At 38.4% G+C, this 22,468-nt stretch overlaps 1 protein-coding gene across 4 annotated transcripts in view; it reads left to right on the plus strand.

Moving 5' to 3' along the window:
• Positions 1 to 22,241, plus strand: part of hspa12a (heat shock protein 12A) — a 54,952-nt gene extending 32,711 nt beyond the window's left edge. For 2 of the 4 annotated variants that reach the window (XM_083544660.1, XM_083544661.1), the window contains 8 exons: positions 2,289 to 2,393; positions 2,488 to 2,604; positions 5,116 to 5,287; positions 9,070 to 9,156; positions 12,132 to 12,236; positions 13,021 to 13,279; positions 15,756 to 15,859; positions 16,198 to 22,241. In XM_083544660.1, coding sequence (XP_083400786.1) covers positions 2,289 to 2,393; positions 2,488 to 2,604; positions 5,116 to 5,287; positions 9,070 to 9,156; positions 12,132 to 12,236; positions 13,021 to 13,279; positions 15,756 to 15,859; positions 16,198 to 16,835 — 1,587 coding nt within the window. In that variant the 3' untranslated portion in view covers positions 16,836 to 22,241. The remainder of the gene's footprint in view (positions 1 to 2,288; positions 2,394 to 2,487; positions 2,605 to 5,115; positions 5,288 to 9,069; positions 9,157 to 12,131; positions 12,237 to 13,020; positions 13,280 to 15,755; positions 15,860 to 16,197) is intronic. The other 2 variants (XM_083544662.1, XM_083544663.1) reach the window with 1 other exon arrangement.
• Positions 22,242 to 22,468: the final 227 nt, after the last annotated feature.

Here is a 22,468-nt window from a genome sequence, read left to right on the forward strand (position 1 = left end):
AATCTTAGACATTATGAATGAAAATTGCTTTATTTTATTTTGGTGCTGATGTCTTAGAGATGATGTAACTTTGAAGTGAGATGATTGATATTAATCAGGTTGGGTAATGGGGAAAAACAATCTGGCAACTGAAGCCTAAAGTATAAATGTGCACATCATTTGCACCCGAAATGAAATTACACGAACTTTCATAAATTGTTGTGCTTATTTTTTTTAACAAATTGCACATTTTTCACTGCCATAGCCTTTATATTTAATTTCCTGTGCATAAATTGACATATATACATTACATAGTGAATATATATTTACATATTTAGTTGCACAGTGGCTACTACATATGGTCCCCGAGTTACGATGGTTGGACTTACAATTTTTCTATCTTATGATGACGATTGCAAAACGACCATAGTGTTATAATATTTTACGTTCATATATACTGTACAGTACTGTAATTTGTTGAATTAATAATAAATAACAGTGTACTACCCCAGACTGATCACTAAGACTTCTGGGTAGAAAAGACCATGTTTAGACGATATTTTCAAGTTATGATGGGGTCATCGGAACCCATCTCCATCGTAGGATAGGGACACTACCTGTTGCTGTGTATGTGTATTATGCATTGATCTATTTATGTATCTATCTATCCATCCATCCATCCAAATATCTATCTATCTATTTAGAAACACTGACATGTATTTAAGCCTTTCTAGAAATGTATTACATTGTCAGAATTGTGTATACAGTTTAATGAAAATGCACTAATAACTAATATTGTAGAAATTCTTAACAAAAAACATACACTACATGAACAAAAGTACAGTAATCCCCCGTTTATCGTGATAAACTGACACGACCACAAAAATGCTTTTTTTTTTCATTGTTGAAGCCAAAATCATCCTCCCACACACTTTAAACACACACAGAAAACATTTGCGAGAATATAGCGAGTTAAATTTTGTGTAAATTCGTAGAAATACAGTGCACCGTATCACATTTATAGTGAGTACATGTATTGTACAGTATTTTATGTATACAGTACTGTACTGTATTTACATTTTTCTTCATTTTATAATGAATAATTATATTTTTATTAATAAATTTCATTTTTTTCAACATAAAACTTTATTAAAACAATTCCATATACGTTTTGTGGTCCATCATGCTATCCTTGAGAGATCGGGAAAAATCAGCCAAACTAATTACCGTAATTTCCGGACTATTAAGGGCACCCAAAAATAAGCCACACCCACTGAATTTGACAAAGATTTTTATTTTAAACATAAATAAGCCGCACCTGTGTATAAGCCGCAGGTGTCTACACTGAAACTAATTACCTTTTCACAGGCTTTAATGAAAGACAGTGTCTGTTACACGGCTTGTATCTAAACAGTAGCCTACCAAGAAAGTCATTGTTCACTGTCTTCCTCCTTCCTTTCACAACAATTTCTCTCTAAAGAGTTTTTCTTTTGGCATCGTCGTGCGTTTAAAATCACCATCGGTGAATCTTTTCTCCCGATGCCGTGCAGCTCAGAACACAGGTGAAGTGTGTTTTCATGCCCGGTTGTTTTTAGCGTGACAAATGATTTGCATTTCCTGTAGACAGTCCGAGTGAGCGGCAGGTCAAACGTCAGAGGAACCGCATCCATATTTATGATGTGGTGCGGCCCGATTCAGTGGGAGGGCACCTGATTTGGTATAAACAATTTCATTGGTTCACCTGAACCCGTTCAGCAATTTAATTGGTCTTATGTTACGGGGCCCAGTTTTTTGGCTTGAAGTTTGTGAAACCGGGAAAAACCCAGGAATAATCCATAAATTAGCCGCTTCGTTGTTTAAGCCGCGGGGTTTAAAGCGTGGGAAAAAAGTAGTGGCTTATAGTCCGGACAATACGGTAGTTATCTGGCGAATGCAATTCCGCGATAAACCAGGGGGGGCGCCAGATTCCAACCGCGGTAAAGCGGGGGATTACTGTATTGGTACAATTTCTAGCCATATGCCGTTCTTTCCACTGTATAGTGTGTGCGCATTGTATCCCTGTGCAAAGCGAGCTCATGGAGAATCTCCACTAATCTCCACAAGCACACTCTAAATTCTAGTGGAACATCTTCCCAGAGGTGTGGAGGTTATTTTGACAGCATACATGTGGAATGGGATTTTAAAAAAAATATCTTATTGATATTCGTTCACAAGTTTTTACCCATAAGGTGTATATACAACATAAAACAGCATTAATTTATCGTTTTATTGTTTCTGTGTGTTTACTGTTTTTTTTTTCCTCCCCCCAGAATCTGTCGATCGACACAGACCTCCACGCGGCAAATGGGAAGAAAGTGAAGGCTTTGGATATATTTGCCTACGCTCTCGCCTTCTTCAAGGAGCAGGCTCTTAAAGTAAACAGCATCGTACTGGAGATCTTTGTGCTGTTTTTTTCATTATTATTATTTTGTAGTTGTTTATCTTACACTGTGTTCTGATTGGCTGCAGGAGCTGAGTGACCAGGCGGGGGCGGAGTTTGATAACGTGGACGTCAGATGGGTCATCACCGTTCCAGCCATCTGGAAAATGCCGGCAAAGCAGTTCATGAGAGAGGCTGCATATAAGGTACAGATCTTATCTTAAACCGGGTTTTCGTCTGGATATAGAGCTGAGCGTGCCCTTAATGACAAAATTTAAGAACCATACTTCAAAAATACTTTCGGAACGCTGAAGGAGTGTATTTAGCACAAAATACTCCGTCATACATTCAAATATTATTTTTCCTCCTTTTTACCAGTGTGAATACCTCAGAATGCATGAAAAAGCATTAGACTCCCCACCCTTAAAGCACCAGAGAGAAAGAGAAAGAAGTAAAGCTGCATTTTTTATCACCAGAGTTTAAGAAGATAAGAGAGCAAGAAAAGGAAGAAAGAAAGAAGGAAGAAGAATCAGGAAGCCAAAAAAATGAGAGCGATACAAGAAGGGGAAAGAAAAAAAAGAGAAGAATGGGAAAAGGTTTTTACCAGACAGTGATCAGTGATCTCACCCTTTTAAGACACTCTATTAAACAAGAAAGGAAGTAAGAACGGAAAAAGAAAAAAAGAATGAAGAAAGGAAGGAATTTAAAAAAGAAAGAAAGAATGAAGAATGGAAGAGAAAAAATGAAGAAAGGAGGGAAGGAAGGAAGGGTGGAAAAAGAAAGAAAGAAATAATGAAGGATGGAAGGAAAAAGAAAGAATGAAGGAAGGAAGGACAGAAAAGAAAGAAAGATTGTAAGAAGGATGAAAAAAGAACAAAATAATTAAGGAAGGAAAGAGAAAGAATGAAGGAAGGCAGGAAGGAAAAAGAAAGAAAGAAAGAAAGAAAGAAAGAAAGAAAGAAAGAAAGAAAGAAAGAAAGAAAGAAAGAAAGAAAGAAAGAAAGAAAGAAAGAAAGAAAATTAAGGAAGGAAGGACAGAAAAAATGAAGATAGGAAGAAGGAAGGGAGACAAGACACGAAAGAGAGGACAAAAGAAGGACAGATGAGTGGGTGCATAAGAATTAACCTGACAGAGGGGTATGGATGAAATAGGGGGAAAAGATGGAGGAAGGAGGAAGAAGAAAGGATAAACATGTGAAAATGATGGACTGAAAGAGGATGGATGAGTGGGAGGGACAGAGGATGGATGGATGAAAGAAAGGAAGGATGGATGGAATACAAGATCATGTTGTGTGTATGGGGGTGTAAGGTGTGGCTCTGTTCTAGATACTTGTACAGAGGGAGGGTGTGTGTGTGTGTGTGTGTGTGTGTGTGTGTGTGTGTGTGTGTGTGTGGAGGATTTTGCAGTAAGAAAACAAAGAACTAATTTAGGAGAGATAATTACAGATAGAGAGAAAGAGAGATACAGGAAGTTGGAACTGTGTGAAATGTAAAAGCAGCTCATTCTGGAGGTCAGTAATAAACAACACTACGGCTTGATGTTCCACAAACTGTATAGAAAAATGAATTATGGAGGTGAGAGCATGCGGCATACAAACCCAGATTTTACTTCTATTTTTAACACCCAACATAATGAGGGCAGAGCAGTAGATGCTACAGTCTGTTACAAATGACTTTTATATTTAACCGTAATACTGCTGCGAGTGCTAAAATTAATCCTATTCATCACTCACAATACACAAAGCTGACTTTATTAACCTCAAATACTTTCATCGAATTTCTTTTACGATAATCTTCCATCCACACAGCATCACATCCGGAGACTAATATCTGCGGGAAAAGAAAGAAAGAAAGAAAGAAAGAATTAAAAAACGAAGAAAGAAAGAAAGAAAGAAAGAAAGAAAGAAAGAAGGGAAAAAGGAATGAAGGAAGGGAAGAAAGAATGATGGAAGGAAGAAAGGGAAGAAAGAATAAAGGACGGAAGAAAGAAAGGAAGGAAGGACAGAAGGAAGAAAGGAAAGTAAGAAAGTATTAAAGAACAAAGAAGGGAAGGGAATAAAGAATGAAGAAAGGAAATAGAAAGAAAGAAAGAAAGAAAGAAAGAAAGAAAGAAAGAAAGAAAGAAAGAAAGAAAGAAAGAAAGAAAGAAAGAAAGAAAGAAAGAAAGAAAGAAAGAAAGAAAGAAAGAAGGGAAAATGAATGAAGGAAGGGAAGAAAGAATGAAGGACTGAAGGAAGAAAGGGACGAAAGAATAAAGGACAGAAGAAAGAAAGGAAGAAGGGACAGAAGGAAGGAAGGAAAGTAATAAAGAATTAAAGAACAAAGAAGGGAAGGGAATAAAGAATGAAGAAAGGAAAGAGAAAGAAAGAAAGAAAGAAAAAAAGAAGGGAAAAACGAATAAAGGACAGAAGGAAGGGAAGAAAGAAAAAGGATGGAAGGAGGGGAAGAAAGAATAAAGGATGGAAGATGATAAATAGATAGATAGATAGATAGATAGATAGATAGATAGATAGATAGATAGATAGATAGATAGATAGATAGATAGATAGATAGATAGATAGATAGATAGAAAGAAAGAAAGAAAGAAAGAAAGAAAGAAAGAAAGAAAGAGTGTGTGATATTGTATAAAGTGAAATAAGTTGACATCCTGTAAGATCCTGATAGTAAGGTGCCGTGTCTGGTGCCGTGACCCGAGTCTGTGCTGTGGGTGTGATTAGGCAGGTTTGGCCTCCCGGGAAAACCCTGAACAGCTCCTCGTCGCACTGGAACCCGAAGCCGCCTCCATCTACTGCCGGAAGCTCCGCGTACATCAGATGGTCGACCTCAGCGAAAAGACGTCCATCAATGGCTACAACCCACCTGAGAATGTGGGGGCGGGAATGGCGCATGGTTGGTACCACCTTCTTCCTCTCTCTCTCTCTCTCTCTCTCTCTCTCACACACACACACACACACACACAACCACACACATCATATGACCATCAATGAGATGAATAAGAATCATATATGATATATATCAGATTTTTATCTTTTTTAATGAAGTTTAATCAGAAAGTTACAGGGCAGACCAATAGATGCTACCAAGTCACATGACTTTAATATTCAGTTTTTATATATTTAGTTATATATCACACAAATACACAAAGACCACTTTATTTAGGCTCAAGTGCTTCGTCAGAATTTTGAGTAAAAGACAGGAGGTGGAGCTGGAGGTAGCAGAGCTGAAGATGTTGAGGTTTTCATTGGGAGTGACGAGGATGGACAGGATTAGAAATTAGTTTATTAGAGGGACAGCGCATGTAGGACGTTTTGGGTGAGGGAGGCGAGATTGAGATGGTTTGGACATGTAGAGAGGAGGGACACGGGGTATGTCAGTAGGAGAATGCTGAGGATGGAGCCACCAGGAAGGAGGAAAAGGAGGTTTATGGATGTGGTGAGGGGGGGGATGATCCGCTGTGGCGCCCCCTAGTGGGAGAAGCTAGAAGCTAGAATTCTTTTTTGTCTAAAAGAGTTCAATCCGACTCAGAAATCCGTAGGTAATTGTTTGCATTCTTTTTCGAGACAATTTTTGTTTTTCGATAATCTTCTATGGATGGAAAAAAGAACAGAAGGAAGAATGAAAGGAAGGAAAGAACAAGGGAGAAAAGAACTTTAAAACGTTTCGTATAACTTGCCGTAGTTCTTTCAACAACTTTGACTGTAAAGAAGTTTGCTCCCAGACAACCTCAATAAATGTTTGTATCGGAAATGAAAGCAAAAAAGCGAGTAATATATGGACAAACGTATTAGGACACGTGACTCCTCCTATATGTGGATATTTCCTGCAAGTTGGAGACACACAATTGTATACAGTACGATGTATTTGGTTGAATTTTCCCTCCACAATACGATTTGTGTATCAAGTAAATAATTATTATTATTTACATCGTTTATTCTTTTTACCAAAAAATGTGATCTCTAAAACAAGGTTTTCTAGTGTGAATACTAAAACCTCCTTCTGATGATACATAATGCTGATGGATGTATATGTTGAACTCTTTCTCCCTGTAGCGCAGACGGTAAATTAGTAAAACTGCCATGTAGGTGCTGGTGTCAGGTTTGATATCGGAAAGCTGATGATATCAGCAGCTCCAGGGGTTTTTACTGCCCCACAGAAACGCTGTGTCACGCGAAAGGAAGAGAAAGAGATGAGCTCATCGACTGGAGAGATGGATATTTAGCCCAAACCTCAGAATAGAGATCGAAAGAGTAAGAAAGAGGGGTTTAGATTAAACTCTTTGCCTTTAAAACTTTAACTCCGTTTTGTTTACGTCTAATGATTTTAAAAGTTTTTTAACGGTTAATTTGAAGAGTTTTGAGATAATAAGGTAAGGTATAAGGTAATATTGCACAGTTTAAAAATGCTGTTATTGCACATCTTTGTTAAATATATGTGCGCCCGGGTCTATGGGATCGGGTACAGAAGAATTTCTGTTTTAAAATACAGAAGAATTTAAGAATTAAAGTACAGAAAAATGTATATGGTGTTAAACGTACAAAGTACAAAATATGGTTTAAAAGTACAGAAAAAACATATTTTGTATTAAAGAAATCAGTATTTACTGACTGTAATTATGGTCAAAACAACATTTTTATTTACAGTGATATAAAAGCAGTGATATTTATCTTCTATTGTGTCCATACTGATAAAATATTTTGAGAGAAATGAAATGACTATGCGCCGGATACTTGGTGTTCTAATCACTGGATTCATTCCCAGACAGTTATTACAAATGGAGGCACACAACTGTATAAAATGGATTAAATATTCCCTTAACTTGAATTTAGAGACCCAAACCTGTTCTAGCATGACATTGCTCCTGTTCACAAAGCCAGCTTCATGAAGATATACTTTACAATGTTTGGAGTGGAAGACCTTGAACATCTGGCCTGCTATAGAGCTCTCAACCCTATTGAGACGAATTGGAACGCTGACCTCGAATCTCCACCAAAACATGCCAAAATCAAGTGAAACTTGCAAAATAGCAGGGTGTTCAAATACTTATTTTCCTCAATGTATATATATATATATATATATATATATATATATATATATATATATATATATATATATATATATATATATATATATATATATATACATTTATATACAGTGAGGAATATTGCTGTATCATACAAATAAATAGTTTAAAAATCATATATTGTGATTTCTGGATTTTTTTGTTTAGATTATGTCTCTCACAGTGGACATGCACCTACGATGACAATTTCAGACCCCTCCATGATTTCTAAGTGGGAGAACTTGCAAAATAGCAGGGTGTTCAAATACTTATTTTCCTCACTGTATATATATATATATATATATATATATATATATAAGAAATAAACACGATTTAAGGAGACTAGAAACAAGTCAAATGATCTGCCAGTGCTGTAAGATTATATTTGAATATACTTTTATACTTAATTTTATTTATCTTTATGTTACTTTACTCTTTTATTTTTATCTTTATATTGTATTTCTTTTCATGTTTACAAACTTAAATCAAATTTGATGTGAATTTCAATAGGATAAATGCACTTGGTAAGATTTCTTGACATCAGAAAACATATCTAGGCTTTAAAAGAACCAAAAGAACAAAATGCCTTGAAATAAGCATTAAAAAAAGACAGCAATTTAGTCTAATCAACTTAAAATGATCTTGTTAATTATTTTTTTCTAAACAGTACTCTCTTCATAATTTGTGTAAGAGCTACTAAACGATTTAAAGAATCGTCATCAGTATATATTCTGTTTTAAAATGAGACAAATCATTTAAACCAAAAACAAGATTACCATTAAAATCTATCACGCGTACAAGCATATTGTCGATCGTTTATTCGAACGAAGACGGTCTGGTAACACAGAGTATTTACAGCGCAAACACAAAACACAATCGTTACTGGCCGCTTCTCAAAATACTTCAACTTAATGAAAAACGTGAAATCAAACTATGGAACAATTTAGTAAAAAGCCATTAGTACTTTGTATAAAGAACAAAGTAAAAAAAAAAAAACAAAGTTTAGTGACTTTTTAAAACTTTCTGAGTATCATTTGTTATTAGGTTGTAAATGAATGTGATGGTGTTGACATAAAACAAGCATTTGGAATAAATAATATGCATCTTTTTTTTTTTTACTCTGTAATCTTAAAACCGTTCGTCATTACAGCTAAAATTAATTCTTAATAGTTACAAGGCCTCAAATGATGTCTCATGGTAATTGAGCGCAATTCGCAGGTAAAATAATGATCTTTAAGCTTAAATAAATAATACAAAAAAGATAAATACTCTTAAAACAAACACTTATAATAATCTCACACAATCTGCGTACAGTATTTGATTCTAAAAATAAGATCGATGAGACTTTTATGGCTAGAAATAAGATTATAAGTTTTCACGTGTAGGCAGTGAATTCAACATTTTCAGAAAGACAATTCCAGTAGTCTAGATGCTTCTGCTGTTTCTCTGTCATCCTGTTGCACTGCTGCTCTAATGTCACACAATTCACAAACAGCTTCACAAGCACTTTTTTTCACTTCCTCACACACACTCCCCCTCTCTCTCTCTCTCTCTCTCTCTCTCTCTCTCTCTCTCTCTCTCTCTCTCTCTCTCTCTCTCTGTCAATAACCAGCCAAGGAACACGTGCGTCGCAACCGGCAGAGTCGCACCTTTCTGGTGGAAAATGTCGTAGGAGAGCTCTGGTCCGAACTCAGTGAAGGTAGAGTTTTCTCCCTTTTCTCTCGATCCCTCGCTCTTTCTTTTGGTTTGATCTACGCTTGCTGTGAATGCTAATCTCATCACACACAGATTCACTCACACGCCCTTTTTATTCTTTATTATCCGTCCAACTTTTCATTCACGGTTCATTGTTGGATTTCGACGCCAGCATGACGCATCCCCTCCATTCTGACATGAATATTAATTGGCCGTATCGTGCATGACGTTTACGCACCAAAACTAGAGAGTTCGACAACAGAAAAGACCAGATTATCATTTTCTCATCTTCAACTGTTCAGTTTTAGTGCCTCTGATAATGCTGTAGCTGCAGATTCCTCTTCCTCTTCTCACAGGAGTGTAACCTGGTGTGTACATTTTGAGATGCTTTTTTTTTTTTTTTCGCTCACCAGGTTTGTTGTTGTTTTTTTTTCTTTTGTTTTTTTGGGTTTTTTTTGAGTAAAGACACTCGTCCTGTCACCTGATCTCGCTAAGGCATGTGCTGATTCTTTTGTTGTATGTCAACAAATCTAGAGACTGCTGTGCATGAAAACTCCAGGCTAGTTTTAGGGGGAAAAAATCAAACTAACCCCTCAAGGTCAAAGTAATAGAGATCACATTTCCTCCATTCTGATTTTGATTGTGAATATTAACAACACGAACGTCTTGACCTGTATCCGTATACATTTTTTCATTGTGTTCCTGGCAAATGATTGGTTTGGATTTAATACCCTTTATGAACAGGTAGGTAATTAAATGGGAGGTCAGAAAGACAAAAGGATTAACATTTTGCTGCCAAAACAGTCCCGACCCGTAGAGCATTAACAGCATTCACTTTTTCAGGATTTTAAGCAATAAAGAGGTCTGTCGGATCGGACCACACGGACCAGCCTTCGCTCCCCACATTTATCAACGAGCCTCAGCCACCCACGACCCTGTCGCCGGTTCTCCACTGTTCCTTCCTTGGAGCCCTTTTGATAGACACTGACCACTGCAGACCAGGAACATCCCACAAGAGCTGCAGTTTTGGAGATGCTCTGACCCAGACGTCTAGACGTCACAATTTGTCAAATTCGCTCAAATCAGTTGCCCATTTTTTTTTTGCTTCTAACATCAACTTGGAGGACAAAACGTTCACTTGCTGCCTAATAAATGTATCCACTCACTAACAGGTGCCATGATGAAGAGATCATCAGTGTTCGCTCATAATGTTCTAATGTCTTAATGTTATGCCTGATCGATGTATATAGTGGTGTTAGTAAGGTGTTGCACCACCATGACCTATGAGAACAGTATTAGTGCCTTACCATAGATTCTACACGTCTCTATAACTATACTGCTGGAACAAACACCATTCTTCCAAAAAAACATTCCCTTTTTTTATTAAAAATTTTTTTTACAATGGAGGTGGCTAATTTAACTCCAGAGCTCTCAAAACCAAAACACATCCTCATGTTGAAGACCAGGAATCATGAATAACATCAAGCTGCCATTAGAACCTGCACCAATCATTGGATTTTATAGATTCAATAAACACCTGGTTAAAAGGCAGGAAATATCTTACTTTCTAGTGAAAACGGAGCCCTGAGTCTAGTAAATGAAAGGATTGGTATGTTGTAGAATGGATGGATGGATAGATGTATGGATAACTTGAAATAAATGGAGGAGAGCACCACCAGCACTAGCTATAGGAAAAGCAGACAATTGCCTAAGGCCTAACCTAATCCTATACACTAGTTCAAGATGTAGTGTAAAACTAGACTCTTTGTACATATAAAAAAACTTCTCACCTGAAGTGTAAGCTGATAATATCACTGTTTTAATGTGGGTCTCCAGCCTCTGAATGCATGAAAAGACTGTGTGATGAACAAAATAACATTTTTCTGCATACTGACCTGATGGCAGCGAACAGAATACATCCCTCAGGGCTTAAAGCTAAACCAGCAATGTATTTATCGTGTATTAATTAAATACACAATATTGCCAAAAGTATTGGGTCACCTGTTCATAAGTACGGTATGTGTTTTTTGAGAATCGCATCCCACATTTAGTCGCAATTTTCTTTTCTAATTCCCTCCACTCTTCTGGGAAGATGTTCCACTAGATTTTGGAGTGTGCTTATGGATATTTGTGTTCATCAGCCACAAGGGTATTATGAAAGGCAGGTACTGATGTAGGTGAGGAGACCTGGGGTGCAGTCAGCATTTCAATTCATCCCAAAGGTGTTAAGTAGGGATGAGATCAGAGCTCTATAGCAGACCATTTAAGATCTTCCTCTTCAAAGCATGTAAACCAGATCTTCAAGGAGCTCACTTTGTGCACAGGGTTTGGGTTTCCAAGTTCAAGTGAATGCTAAATTTTATTACAGCGTATCTGAAGACGTCCTGTACAATTGAGTGCCTCCAGTTTTGTGGTAACAGTTTGAAAAAGAACAACATAAAGCAGAAACGTCAGGTGACCCAATACTTTTGGAAATATAGTGCATTTTTAAATATTGCTAACAGGATTTGTATAAATTAAAAGGTTAAAAATATGGAAATGCAGGGACGGATAATATAAAAGTGTGGGTCTAGAAGCAGTCCTGGAATAGAGAAGGACAAATAGATAGATGGACAGGTATACAGGTTAATGGATGGAGGGATAGCTACACAGATAGATACACCACGTCCACCAATGAACAACTGCACTAGAATGTTGGAGGAGGGCCTTCTTTCTTAACAGCCCAAATCTTGCAGCTCTGGGACTGAGAAGTGCTGAAGTAGGACATTTAACCATTTGTACAATTTTTGGGCAGTTTCACATCCTTTATTTTTAGATTACTAGCATTTAAATTTGCAAGGTTTGAAACACTGAAAAAGTGTTTTCATCCTGGACTAGCTGAACATCTGATGGAATGCTGGTGTTCCGTTTCTAAATGATTGAGGTCAATTATCGATGCATTTATAATGACCTCTCACGACCTCCATTTCCTGTTCCCAGGTGACCGATACGTGGTGGTGGATTGTGGAGGAGGGACCGTGGACCTGACTGTGCATCAAATCCGCATGCCTGAAGGTCACCTGAAGGAGCTTTATAAGGCCTCGGGTGAGTCGTGTTTATTTCGCATTAGAAAATATGACCAGAGAATGCTAAAAACAGGACGCTGAATAAAATGATGTCAATCGTAAATGTACAATTTAAAATTAAAGTTATTCATCATCCATTCACACAAATGTAAATACTTATACAGTATTAACTGTTGGTTATTAATAGACAAGCACGGGTTTAAACTGTTTTTATATAAAGTTTGGCATCGAAAACGAAGCCAAAGTAGCTACGTTTTAAAAACGGCGATTTAGCAGCCTTTCGAAAACGGCACGTATTTCAGTCATTGCCGCGACATTTCAAAAAGAGGCGGAGAGTAAATGAACGACAGGCGTAAATGACGTGGGCCAAACCGTTTCAGGCGTTTTGGTGTGGATGAGCAACATTTAGGAAACGACCGGAAACGAACGTGTGGACGCAGAGTGTATTTAAATGGAAAACCCCATTTTCAAATTTATACGGATTTGCGTAGACATAGTCCTCAAAAAATACCACAAATGTTATTATTTCAGAATAAATTAACTTCAGATAGAAGTTTTTTAATGTTTTTACTATGAGATTAATTGTAACCTGTGTAATTAGCCACAAAGAGATTTTAATTCGTTTTTTATTATTATTATTATTATTATTATTATTATTATTATTATTCCAGAACTGTATATACTATGATTGCCATTTTCACCATCAACTCTCCGTTGTTACTTTGTGGTATGAAAGAAGCCTTGACTCACTAACCATGTAAGATGATTAGTATTGATCACTCTCTCTCTCCCTGTCTCTGCAGGGGGTCCATATGGGTCGATTGGCGTCGACTATGAATTTGAGAAGCTGCTCTGCAAGATCTTTGGTCAGGACTTTATCGATCAGTTTAAGATAAAGAGACCTGCTGCGTGGGTGGACCTGATGATAGCTTTCGAGTCACGTAAGAGAGCTGCAGCACCCGACCGCTCGAACCCCCTCAACATCAACCTGCCCTTCTCCTTCATCGACTACTACAAGAAATTTCGCGGCCACAGCGTGGAGCATGCGCTGCGCAAGAGCAAGTGAGTGTGCGGAGTCATGCGGTCAGGTGACTTCAGTGACGTTCGGTCTTTGTGTTAACACCTGTACAAGGCGATTCGAATGTGCAGTATTCAGTACAGGTGTGAAGGAGGCAGTGGAAGGCCATCAAGGCCAGCAAGGCTTTTTCGGCTGCCTTAAGCTCTATTAGACTCACTGACTTACTTTATTTTTTATATATATATATCTTTTTCCACGAATTTAGAAAATTCCATTCCCATAATTTCATAGCGTCTCTTTAGCAGCACCGCCATCAAGTATACATTTTGGTTTTGAGTTTTTATTTAATGTCTTAAGCCCAACATACTGGGCACTGAAGATTTTTTTTTTTACCAAAAACTCTAGGTTGCTTGAAGCTTTTGCTTTACGATTTAACCCCTCCGAGTCCCCCTCTCTCAGCAATCATTACACGTCGTGATCTTCACGTCCTGTGTTCAAAATGTCAGGGAGTGCGCTAGTCAACTCGCAACCCGCATCCGCTGCAAACTGCACAAGCTCAAATATTTTCGTGTGGCTGTTTTTTTTTTTCATTCAACAGCGAATGACTAAGGAGAAGAAATTGATTTGGCCACAGTTACACTTCCAAGGACATTGACAGGACAATTTTTCAAGAAAAGCTGGACAAAACTGTTTAAAATCGTTGTTCAGCTTTTTCCATTTATACTTTGCTGTTTTATTTCCCATAGAATTTGCATTAAAAAACACACAATTTGCCTTAAGTACAAATACCAAGGAAAAACCATAACACTCTATGAAAAAAATTCAGGGAAAACCCAGGGTCATTTTATAATTAATATCGATGCTTCTGCTAAAGATGGTGTATACGGGAGATGCAGTTGTGGCTACAGTGAAAGGAGACTCGTTGAATTGTGTTCATTGGGTTTCTTGCTTTAGTAATGCATTCACTCTCACTGTGAGATTCCTGTTCATGATGCGGCGCTCTGTTATACTGCGTTTCCCTGTAACATTGATGGTTTCCAGAGCCGTGGCGTCATAATGATGGTATTAAGAGGTGGATTGACTCAGGAAGGACATCACTGAAGGCCTAGGTGTGAAATACATGACCCGCCATTGCAAGGAGGTCAAACATGTTGTGTGTGTGTGGAAGCAATGCGTCTAGACATCAGTGTAGGCTATAGAAATATAATGTATGGATAGATGGACAAATATCTCCCAACACAGTAACTTAGTCATTAGATTTCCAATAATATTTCAATGATAAATAAAGGAAAAACATTTTTATCGTGATAATGGATTACACAAGGAAATTATTTCTTGATCCCGGCCACAGTGGTCGGACTCAGTGTCCACTCTCAGTCACACTTCCAGAATTGCTTATTTACAGATGGTTTGCATGAAGTGTGTAAACGCAGATGTTCTCACTTGCTGACTCATGGTTTGTCAAGTGCCTCACCATTATAGATTGGGTCAGCGATGTCACGGCCTGCTGTGTCTAAAGCAGCTCTGTTTATCCTTTTAAAGAGAGCATAATCTATGCCAATTCCATCACTGTATTGCCCAGTTAAGTGTTTTACTTGACAGGTTTTTGCACTTTTGTTTTAATCCTCTAGTGCAGGTGCTTTAGGGCTGATGGCTTTGGGTTAAAGAATCCTGTAATTTTATTTAAAGTTGACCTCTGGAGGAGTAAAAGGAAAATGTACAGAACACGAGAAATTAGCATGTCCAAATTATAGAATTGGGAAAAAAAAAAAAACCTGACTGAGCTTTTTATGCTATGTTGTTCTTTAACTCCAAAAAAAAAAAACCAGCAGGCAGTTCAATACATAGGGTTGCAAAGGGGCAGGAAATTTCTGGTAAATTATCTACAGCGGGATAATCTATAAGAACTTCAGGGGTTCTGAGGGGTTTTAGAAATATTCCAAGTTGAAAACTTACCTTGTCAGAATTAATGGAAATGAATTCAAAAATTGTGAAAAATGAATATAAACTGTATCAATTGGTCATAAGCGGACATTCATGCAAACTAATACAGACTTTGATTTAATTGTAAGTATAATTTTGTTGCACAGTATCTTACACACAGCACAAGGATAGAAGGAAAATGCATATAATATTTATGTCAAGCGAATACTCGCCAAGACGGATGATATTTTTGACGTTATTTTGTGTGCAGGATTCAAGAAATGTCCCTGTTATTGGCTAACGTGCAATTTTCGTAAATTTACACTTTATTCCGCTTAATTCCCATATGTTTCCGTTAATTCCCAACCCTATCAATAAGTATAAAGTTTAATTTCTAAGTTTCATGCAAATCCATTACCCAGAAATGTAAATGAAGTCAGATCAGTATCTTGACTGAATGATGGGAATAATATTATTCTCATTATTATTATTCCTTTAGTTTCTATTCAGTGTTGTGTGAGCTTGATAATGATTATTGATATCAGTGATAAAGTCTATCTTTTTTTTTTTTTTTTGTAATCCTGTCTCTGTGTGCAGTGTGGATTTTGTCAAGTGGTCATCTCAGGGCATGCTGAGGATGAGCCCAGATGCCATGAACTCTCTTTTCAAGCCCACCATTGACCACATCATCCAGCACCTCAGTAAGTGTTTGTGTTATAGACCCTTTTTCTTGTATCAAGCAAAGAATCTTCTGTAACCCAAGATCAAGCTGAGAACAGGTTCAAATCGTGATAATGCCATTCGCCATCTTGGGAGGAATGTATTCGACCCTGCGTTAGATTAAACAAAAGGGTTACATGAAATAAAATAAAAAATCACCACACATGATAACGATAATCTTTAATCTAACAGAGACTGAATGCTAATGTGGTAAAATGCTAAAAACAAGCATAAATAAAACTTGTGGAAGTGAAGGAATGAAGGATTTTGTTAGTTTTACCTGAGAAAAAATGTGGTATATGATTTTTCCTCCCGACAGAGGAGCTGTTTGATAGACCCGAAGTGACGGACATCAAGTTCCTGTTCTTAGTGGGCGGTTTTGCCGAGTCACCGCTCCTCCAGAAGGCGGTGCAGGACATGCTGCAGGGGCAAAGCCGAGTCATTATCCCATATGACGTGGGGCTGACCATCCTGAAGGGAGCCGTGCTGTTCGGTCTGGACCCGGGCGTGATCAGAGTTCGCCGCTCGCCACTTACATACGGCGTGGGTGTGCTGAACCGCTTCGTGGAGGGAAAGCACCCACCCGAGAAGCTCCTGGTACGCGATGGCACACGTTGGTGCACCGATGTGTTTGACACGTTTATATCGGCCGACCAGTCGGTGGCGCTGGGCGAAACGGTGAAGCGAAGTTACACGCCGGCCAAGCCGTCGCAGCAGGTCATCGTCATCCACGTGTACTGCACCGAGCGCGAGCGCGTAGGCTTCATCTCCGACGCTGGTGTGCGCAAGTGCGGCACTCTGCGCCTCGACCTCAGCGGCACCGAGAGTCCGGCAGCGGGGGTACGCCGCGAGATCCAGACGCTCATGCAGTTCGGCGACACCGAGATCCGAGCGATGGCCATCGACGTGGCCACCAATCGCACGGTCAAGGCCAGCATCGACTTCCTCGGCCAGTAAAACGGAGGAGAGAAAATAAAGAAAGGGCGTTGTATTTAAAAAATCAACCAAACCCTTTGGCTGGAGATCTACTTTCCTGTAGAGTTTCGTTCCACTGCAGTGTGAATCACACCGTCCTGAAGGCACTGGCTGATTATTCTATTACGCTGAAGCTGGAAAGTGGATCTCCAGAAAAGGGATTGGCTGCTGGGGAATTACTACAGGAACCTGAAGGAAAACTCCAGCATGTTTCAACCTCATCTCTATGTAGTACATCTATTGTAGCTGCATTATTACCACACCATAGATATATTTTCTTAATTTTTTCCCCGGCATACAACTCATTTTTCCATCCCTGACTCTGCAGTATTCTTGATCCTGCATATGTTAGTGTCATCCCTGCTCTAACACCCAGGACGGGATGTTAATTAGCCGGCTAGCTGAATCGTCGCGCGGGTTAGAGCAGGGAAAATGCTCCACGGGGAATCAGGTTTACTTAAAAAAATCACTTGTAGCCTACAGAACTGTCTCAGAGCAGTTGTTAAGGTAGTCAATAAATAGTTAAGTAATGAGTAAAACATAATTATAAAAGGAATAATCCGTGCTTATGTTTTTACCAATATAATCAGTGTAGCTCAGAAAAAACACACCAGGTTCCAGATGGAAACTTCAAAGCTTTCAGGACTCCTGAACTTAAAAGCATTTAAAAAAAAAATTCTTAAAATGCACAAGCTACGTTTTCATCTTAGCAACGTTTATGCATTTATTCATTGCTAAGTCTGGAGGTTTGGTAGAAGACATGCAGGAGTTTTCCTTTCCCAGCTGCAGGTACCCACTTGGGGCAGTTTGCTGATTTTACTGTGGGTTCATTCTATTGACCTCTCAAACCCATTTCATTTGTAAAAAAATAAATAAATTACTAACAATACGGTCGAAGGTTAAACAGAACTTGAGCTGCATTACATGTTCTGCCAACAGCTTCCACAGTCATGTAAATGCATTTAGCTGGTTTACATCCCTCCTTTTTTTTCCCCCTCCTGATCAGATCGGTCTGATGGAAGCATTTACACCGTAATGGCTGTGAGTGTGTGTCAAAATTCGGTTTCCAAGACTTCATGAGAAAGAGCAGATTGATCAGGTTTTGCTGAAAATAACTGGATATGGAGACAGTTTTCCGATTTAAAGGGGGGGTTTCTGCTATGTGTAGAACCAGGCAACCGGGCTTTACCTGCAGCACCTATATATGAATTTGAACTTTTTCCTGAAATCTAGTCAGCAGGAAAAAAAACTGTTTGGGAGGTGGTAGCTTAGAGAATAAGACATTGGATTATGAATCACAAGGTCATGAGTTCAAATCTCAGCCACACCAAGATGCTGATCCCCTTGAGCAAGGCCCTCTCTGCTCTGGATTTATTCATCTGCCAAGTGCCATAAATGTAAACTCAATGTACAACATTTACAGGTGGAGGCAAATTTAAATTTGTAGATTGATACCTGTGCTACAATTCAAGGCCACCAGAGATTCTTACACCAAGCTCCAATACCAGATGAATGCATTCACAACCCAAATCATGAATGAAATCAAGCAAGATTATCCATAACGATTTACAGCCAAAGAGTTGAGGGTTAAGGGTCTTGCTCAAGGGCCCAACAGTGGCAGCTTTGCGGTGCTGGGATCTGAACTTGTGACCTTCCGATTCCAAATACATGAACAACTGAGCTACCACGTTATTTTTATCGTATGCATCAACACCACGGACATCAGAAATTCAGCAAAAATCAGTCCAAATAGCAAAAAAAATTCAATTTGTGTTTAATTGCATTTAATTGTTGAATAATTGTAATCAATTAACGTCACCGCAAAATTCCAAAACGGACCACAGACAGATTGCAGAGAAAACGTGAATCCTGTCAGGATAGAGGGGAAAACAAGTGTGACGTGAAACATGAAAACCAGCCGCCTCTCTGAGCCACCATCACACCCTATTCATGCTTTTATTTATGGAAAGGAAATCATTGTGATGTTATATGTAGGGTTGCAAAATTCCAGGAAATTTCTAAAATCTTTTCACAGGAATTAGAGGGAATAAAATGGGAATCTACACAATTTCGGTTTAGCCAATCACAGGAAGTTTGAATGCAATTGAAAGCAGGATAATTTCGGTTTAAACAACCAGATTTAATGCAATTTCTACCTGCACATTCAACAATCACATGCACACAGCACCCTTACTGCAGGCATACTGAGGCCACGCCCCCTACATGCACTGCACATTCCTCCATCACATCATTGTTTTAAATCCTGCACACACAAAATATAAAAAAAAATATATCCGTCTTGGCGAATATTCATGCGATTTATATAAATATGTAATTATTATTATTAAAACTTCCTTGTGCTGTGTGTAATATATTGTGCGACTAAATTATGCAAATTAAAAGGTCTAAAAATTTAATTGGAAAAAAAATCGGTATTAGTTTGCACACGTCAAGTTAAGACTAAACTAAATGTTTGTTTTTATATGATGAAGTTTATATAAATTTCCCAAAATTTACAAATTTATCCCCATAAATTCCTGGTAAATTTCCAACTTGAAATATTTCCCAAAAAAACTTTCTCATACAAATTCTCCAGAACTTTTCCACCCCCTTTGCAACCCTGGTTATAAGTAAGGAAATCTGGACCTGTGGATGGTTCTGAGCATCTATAGGATGGAGATCAAGTGACTCCAATTAAACTCCAGAACGCAAAGCTGCAGGAGTTTTCACTCATCAAACATTTTCGTCATGATATTAACCTACGGTTTGGAAGGACAAAAGACGAGGTCCAACCACTCACACCTCAGCTGTTAGTAGCAGAGCTCCGAGCTCATCCTTCCATCACGGTCGATAGAATACGACCAAACCACGACATGATCCGAGCTCCTCTTTGATGTTATTTTTTAATTTCATTTTGATTTTTTTTTTAAATGATTGATCATCGGTGCTTAAAAATGGTGTCTGTGCAGCTCTTGATAAGGACTAACAGGTTTTTTTTTTCCAATTTTTTTTCTTTTTCACTAACGTCATACTTTATAGGTCAGTAAATCGTGCTAGAAAAGGAAAAAAAAAAAAAGTGGAAGCCACAAATCCTGGAATGTGAATATTTTTTTTACAGCGAGCGGTGAAGGAGAAGCTGCTCGTCGCATGCGGAGGGAGTCGAGCTGACACATAGCCGTCGCAATGCGCTTGCTGCCCTTTAGCTTTCTCGCTCATCAGAAAAGAGAACGAGACTGACCTCGATTTTATTTTTGGTTTGTTCGATTTTCATTTTATATTTTTGGTTTTATTTTTTTTCCGGTGGAAGTGTGAGAAAAAAAAAAACCCTGCTGTTTATTTCTGTAAATATCATATTTAAAGATTATTGTACAGATTTATAGAGTTGCGTTAGCGCTGTGTTAGCAGCTTGCAGAGCAGTGCGTGCGAGGGTGCTTGCGTGCGTGTGGGCTTCGAGTCATTCTCACCAGCCTTTGCATTTTACACACACACACACACACACACACACACACACACACACACACACTTATTGCTTGTCTATATCAAACCACAAGACTTGAATCCTTGCTATAAAGATCATCTATTTTAAAAAAAATGTATTCGGGTCAAGAGAATTAGAGACGCCAGCGATCTGGATGTGTATGCGGTCTGTAGCTTTAACTTGTTAGTTCTACGTGTCGATCCTGAGGAGGAGCCGGAAGTACTGTTGATTTTAGTCAGACGCTAATTCGGTTAAGGATTGGTGCAAAAACATCTGTGCCAGCCGAAAACCTCGATCAAACACAAGCAATAAGGCATTATAAACTGTACGCCATGCGCCGCCTGGGCTACGCTGACGACATCACATCCGGGCGAAAGCTACGTCTAGGAACATACAATGGAAACATCTAAATCATTTACCTGATTCACACGATTTATCGATCGGAACTAGGCGTTTAATCTGCTGTCAAAATTTGTGTATCGCAATGTTGCATTGAGAAAAAAAACAACAGTCCGCCAGCATGAAAGGCCTTTTTCTTCCTTACATGAACACATTTCATATTCGAAAGGTATCAGACGCTAAAACAGCAGATCAAACCGAGCTGCTTCGTGCTAATGCGGCTTTGTGTATTCGTAATCCTGAAAAAGAGAGAGAGATCTCGCTCTCAGTTCATCAACGCTTAAAAAAAAACAATAATATATCGCTCGATATCGTACCTGTATTAATAGCATTATTACAAGTATTCCAATTTAACCTCGTTTCATCCGCTGACGCGTTTATTAGCTACTCGTGTGACGTTTATCAAACCCTCGCCGAAACTGTGGACCATGTCGAACACTTGAACAGCCGGAGCGCTGAGAATTGTTTTTTTTTTTTTTTTAGAAATAAGTGTGTTAAAAAAAAAAACATCGCTTGCCTTCATTGTATTCGCTCAGTTGCTGATATAACGGTCATCTCTGGTGACACAATTTGCATGAGTATCTACAAGCCAGAAGGGATAAACAAGCTTCTATTTTCGCTGTTATTGGCTGTGCATGCTAAACAGGATGTGAGGTAAACGGCTTAAACGTGGACGCATACAGTAAGTTCACCTCCGAGTTCAGTCTACAAAATCACACTCCGAAAATCCGACTTTCACGAATGGGCCGTGTTTCCTTTCGAGATTTCATTTCTACACAGAAGCGATACATCTACAATACGATCTGATTAGCACTTCCAAACTGAGAAACACAAAACACTAACCTTTCCTGCTCTCTAGTTTACTTTTCTCCTCTGCGCTCCAGCGAAAACATTGACCTGGATATACAACCACACATGCTGTACTTACTTGCACATACACACACGAACATATATATACACACACTACGGTCTCCTGTCATGTACAGGGCAGGAATCGTGACCTTAAGCATTTTGTTTAAGCGATCAGAACCACGTATTGCCTCTTTATACTCTAGCTAATGCAGTGTTGCGCTTACGCGGTTAAATAAAATAGGATTAATAAGCCACTGTTTACATCCTGTTATGAATGCCATGCTATGTACTGATTGTTAAACGCTTGATTTGTAATTATTTTTGCTATTGTTTTGTATAAGAGGCAGCAGCTAGCAGCGAATTGAAATCGACAGATTAGCAAACTACGTTGATCCGATTTCGCTAAAACGCAAATGCCCATCGCGAGGCATGACTGACGCTCCTCTTTGCCAAACATGAACACACTGAATCCTGTCACGTGTCTCTTTGGTTGTTTTTTCGTTTTGTTTTTTTTGTCCTGTGCCCACTCATATGCTGTCTGCTGTGGTTCCAGAGCCACTTCTCCTGCTATTTGCACAGAAAATAGATTACAACTGTATTACAAATCAATGCCAAGTACCCAAACTGTACTCCAATAAAATGTGTATTAAAAAAAAAAATACTTTTCTTTTCCATGGAATAATTTACAGAAGGTAACGACCCTCTATCGAAGGTCACTGAAGTTAGTATGCAATTTAAGGTGCCGTTTATATACTTTATAGACTTCACATAATTTTTTATTTGCTTTAACGACTGAGCAAAAAGTGTACAATCACACTCATGCCTTGGAAAAGATATCACTTCAAATCAGACATTGGTAACATCATTATGCAGCCTGGAAATAGGC

The sequence above is a fragment of the Silurus aristotelis genome (genome assembly GCF_946808225.1).
Source record: "Silurus aristotelis genome assembly, chromosome: 6".
NCBI classification, from domain to species: Eukaryota; Metazoa; Chordata; class Actinopteri; order Siluriformes; family Siluridae; genus Silurus; species Silurus aristotelis.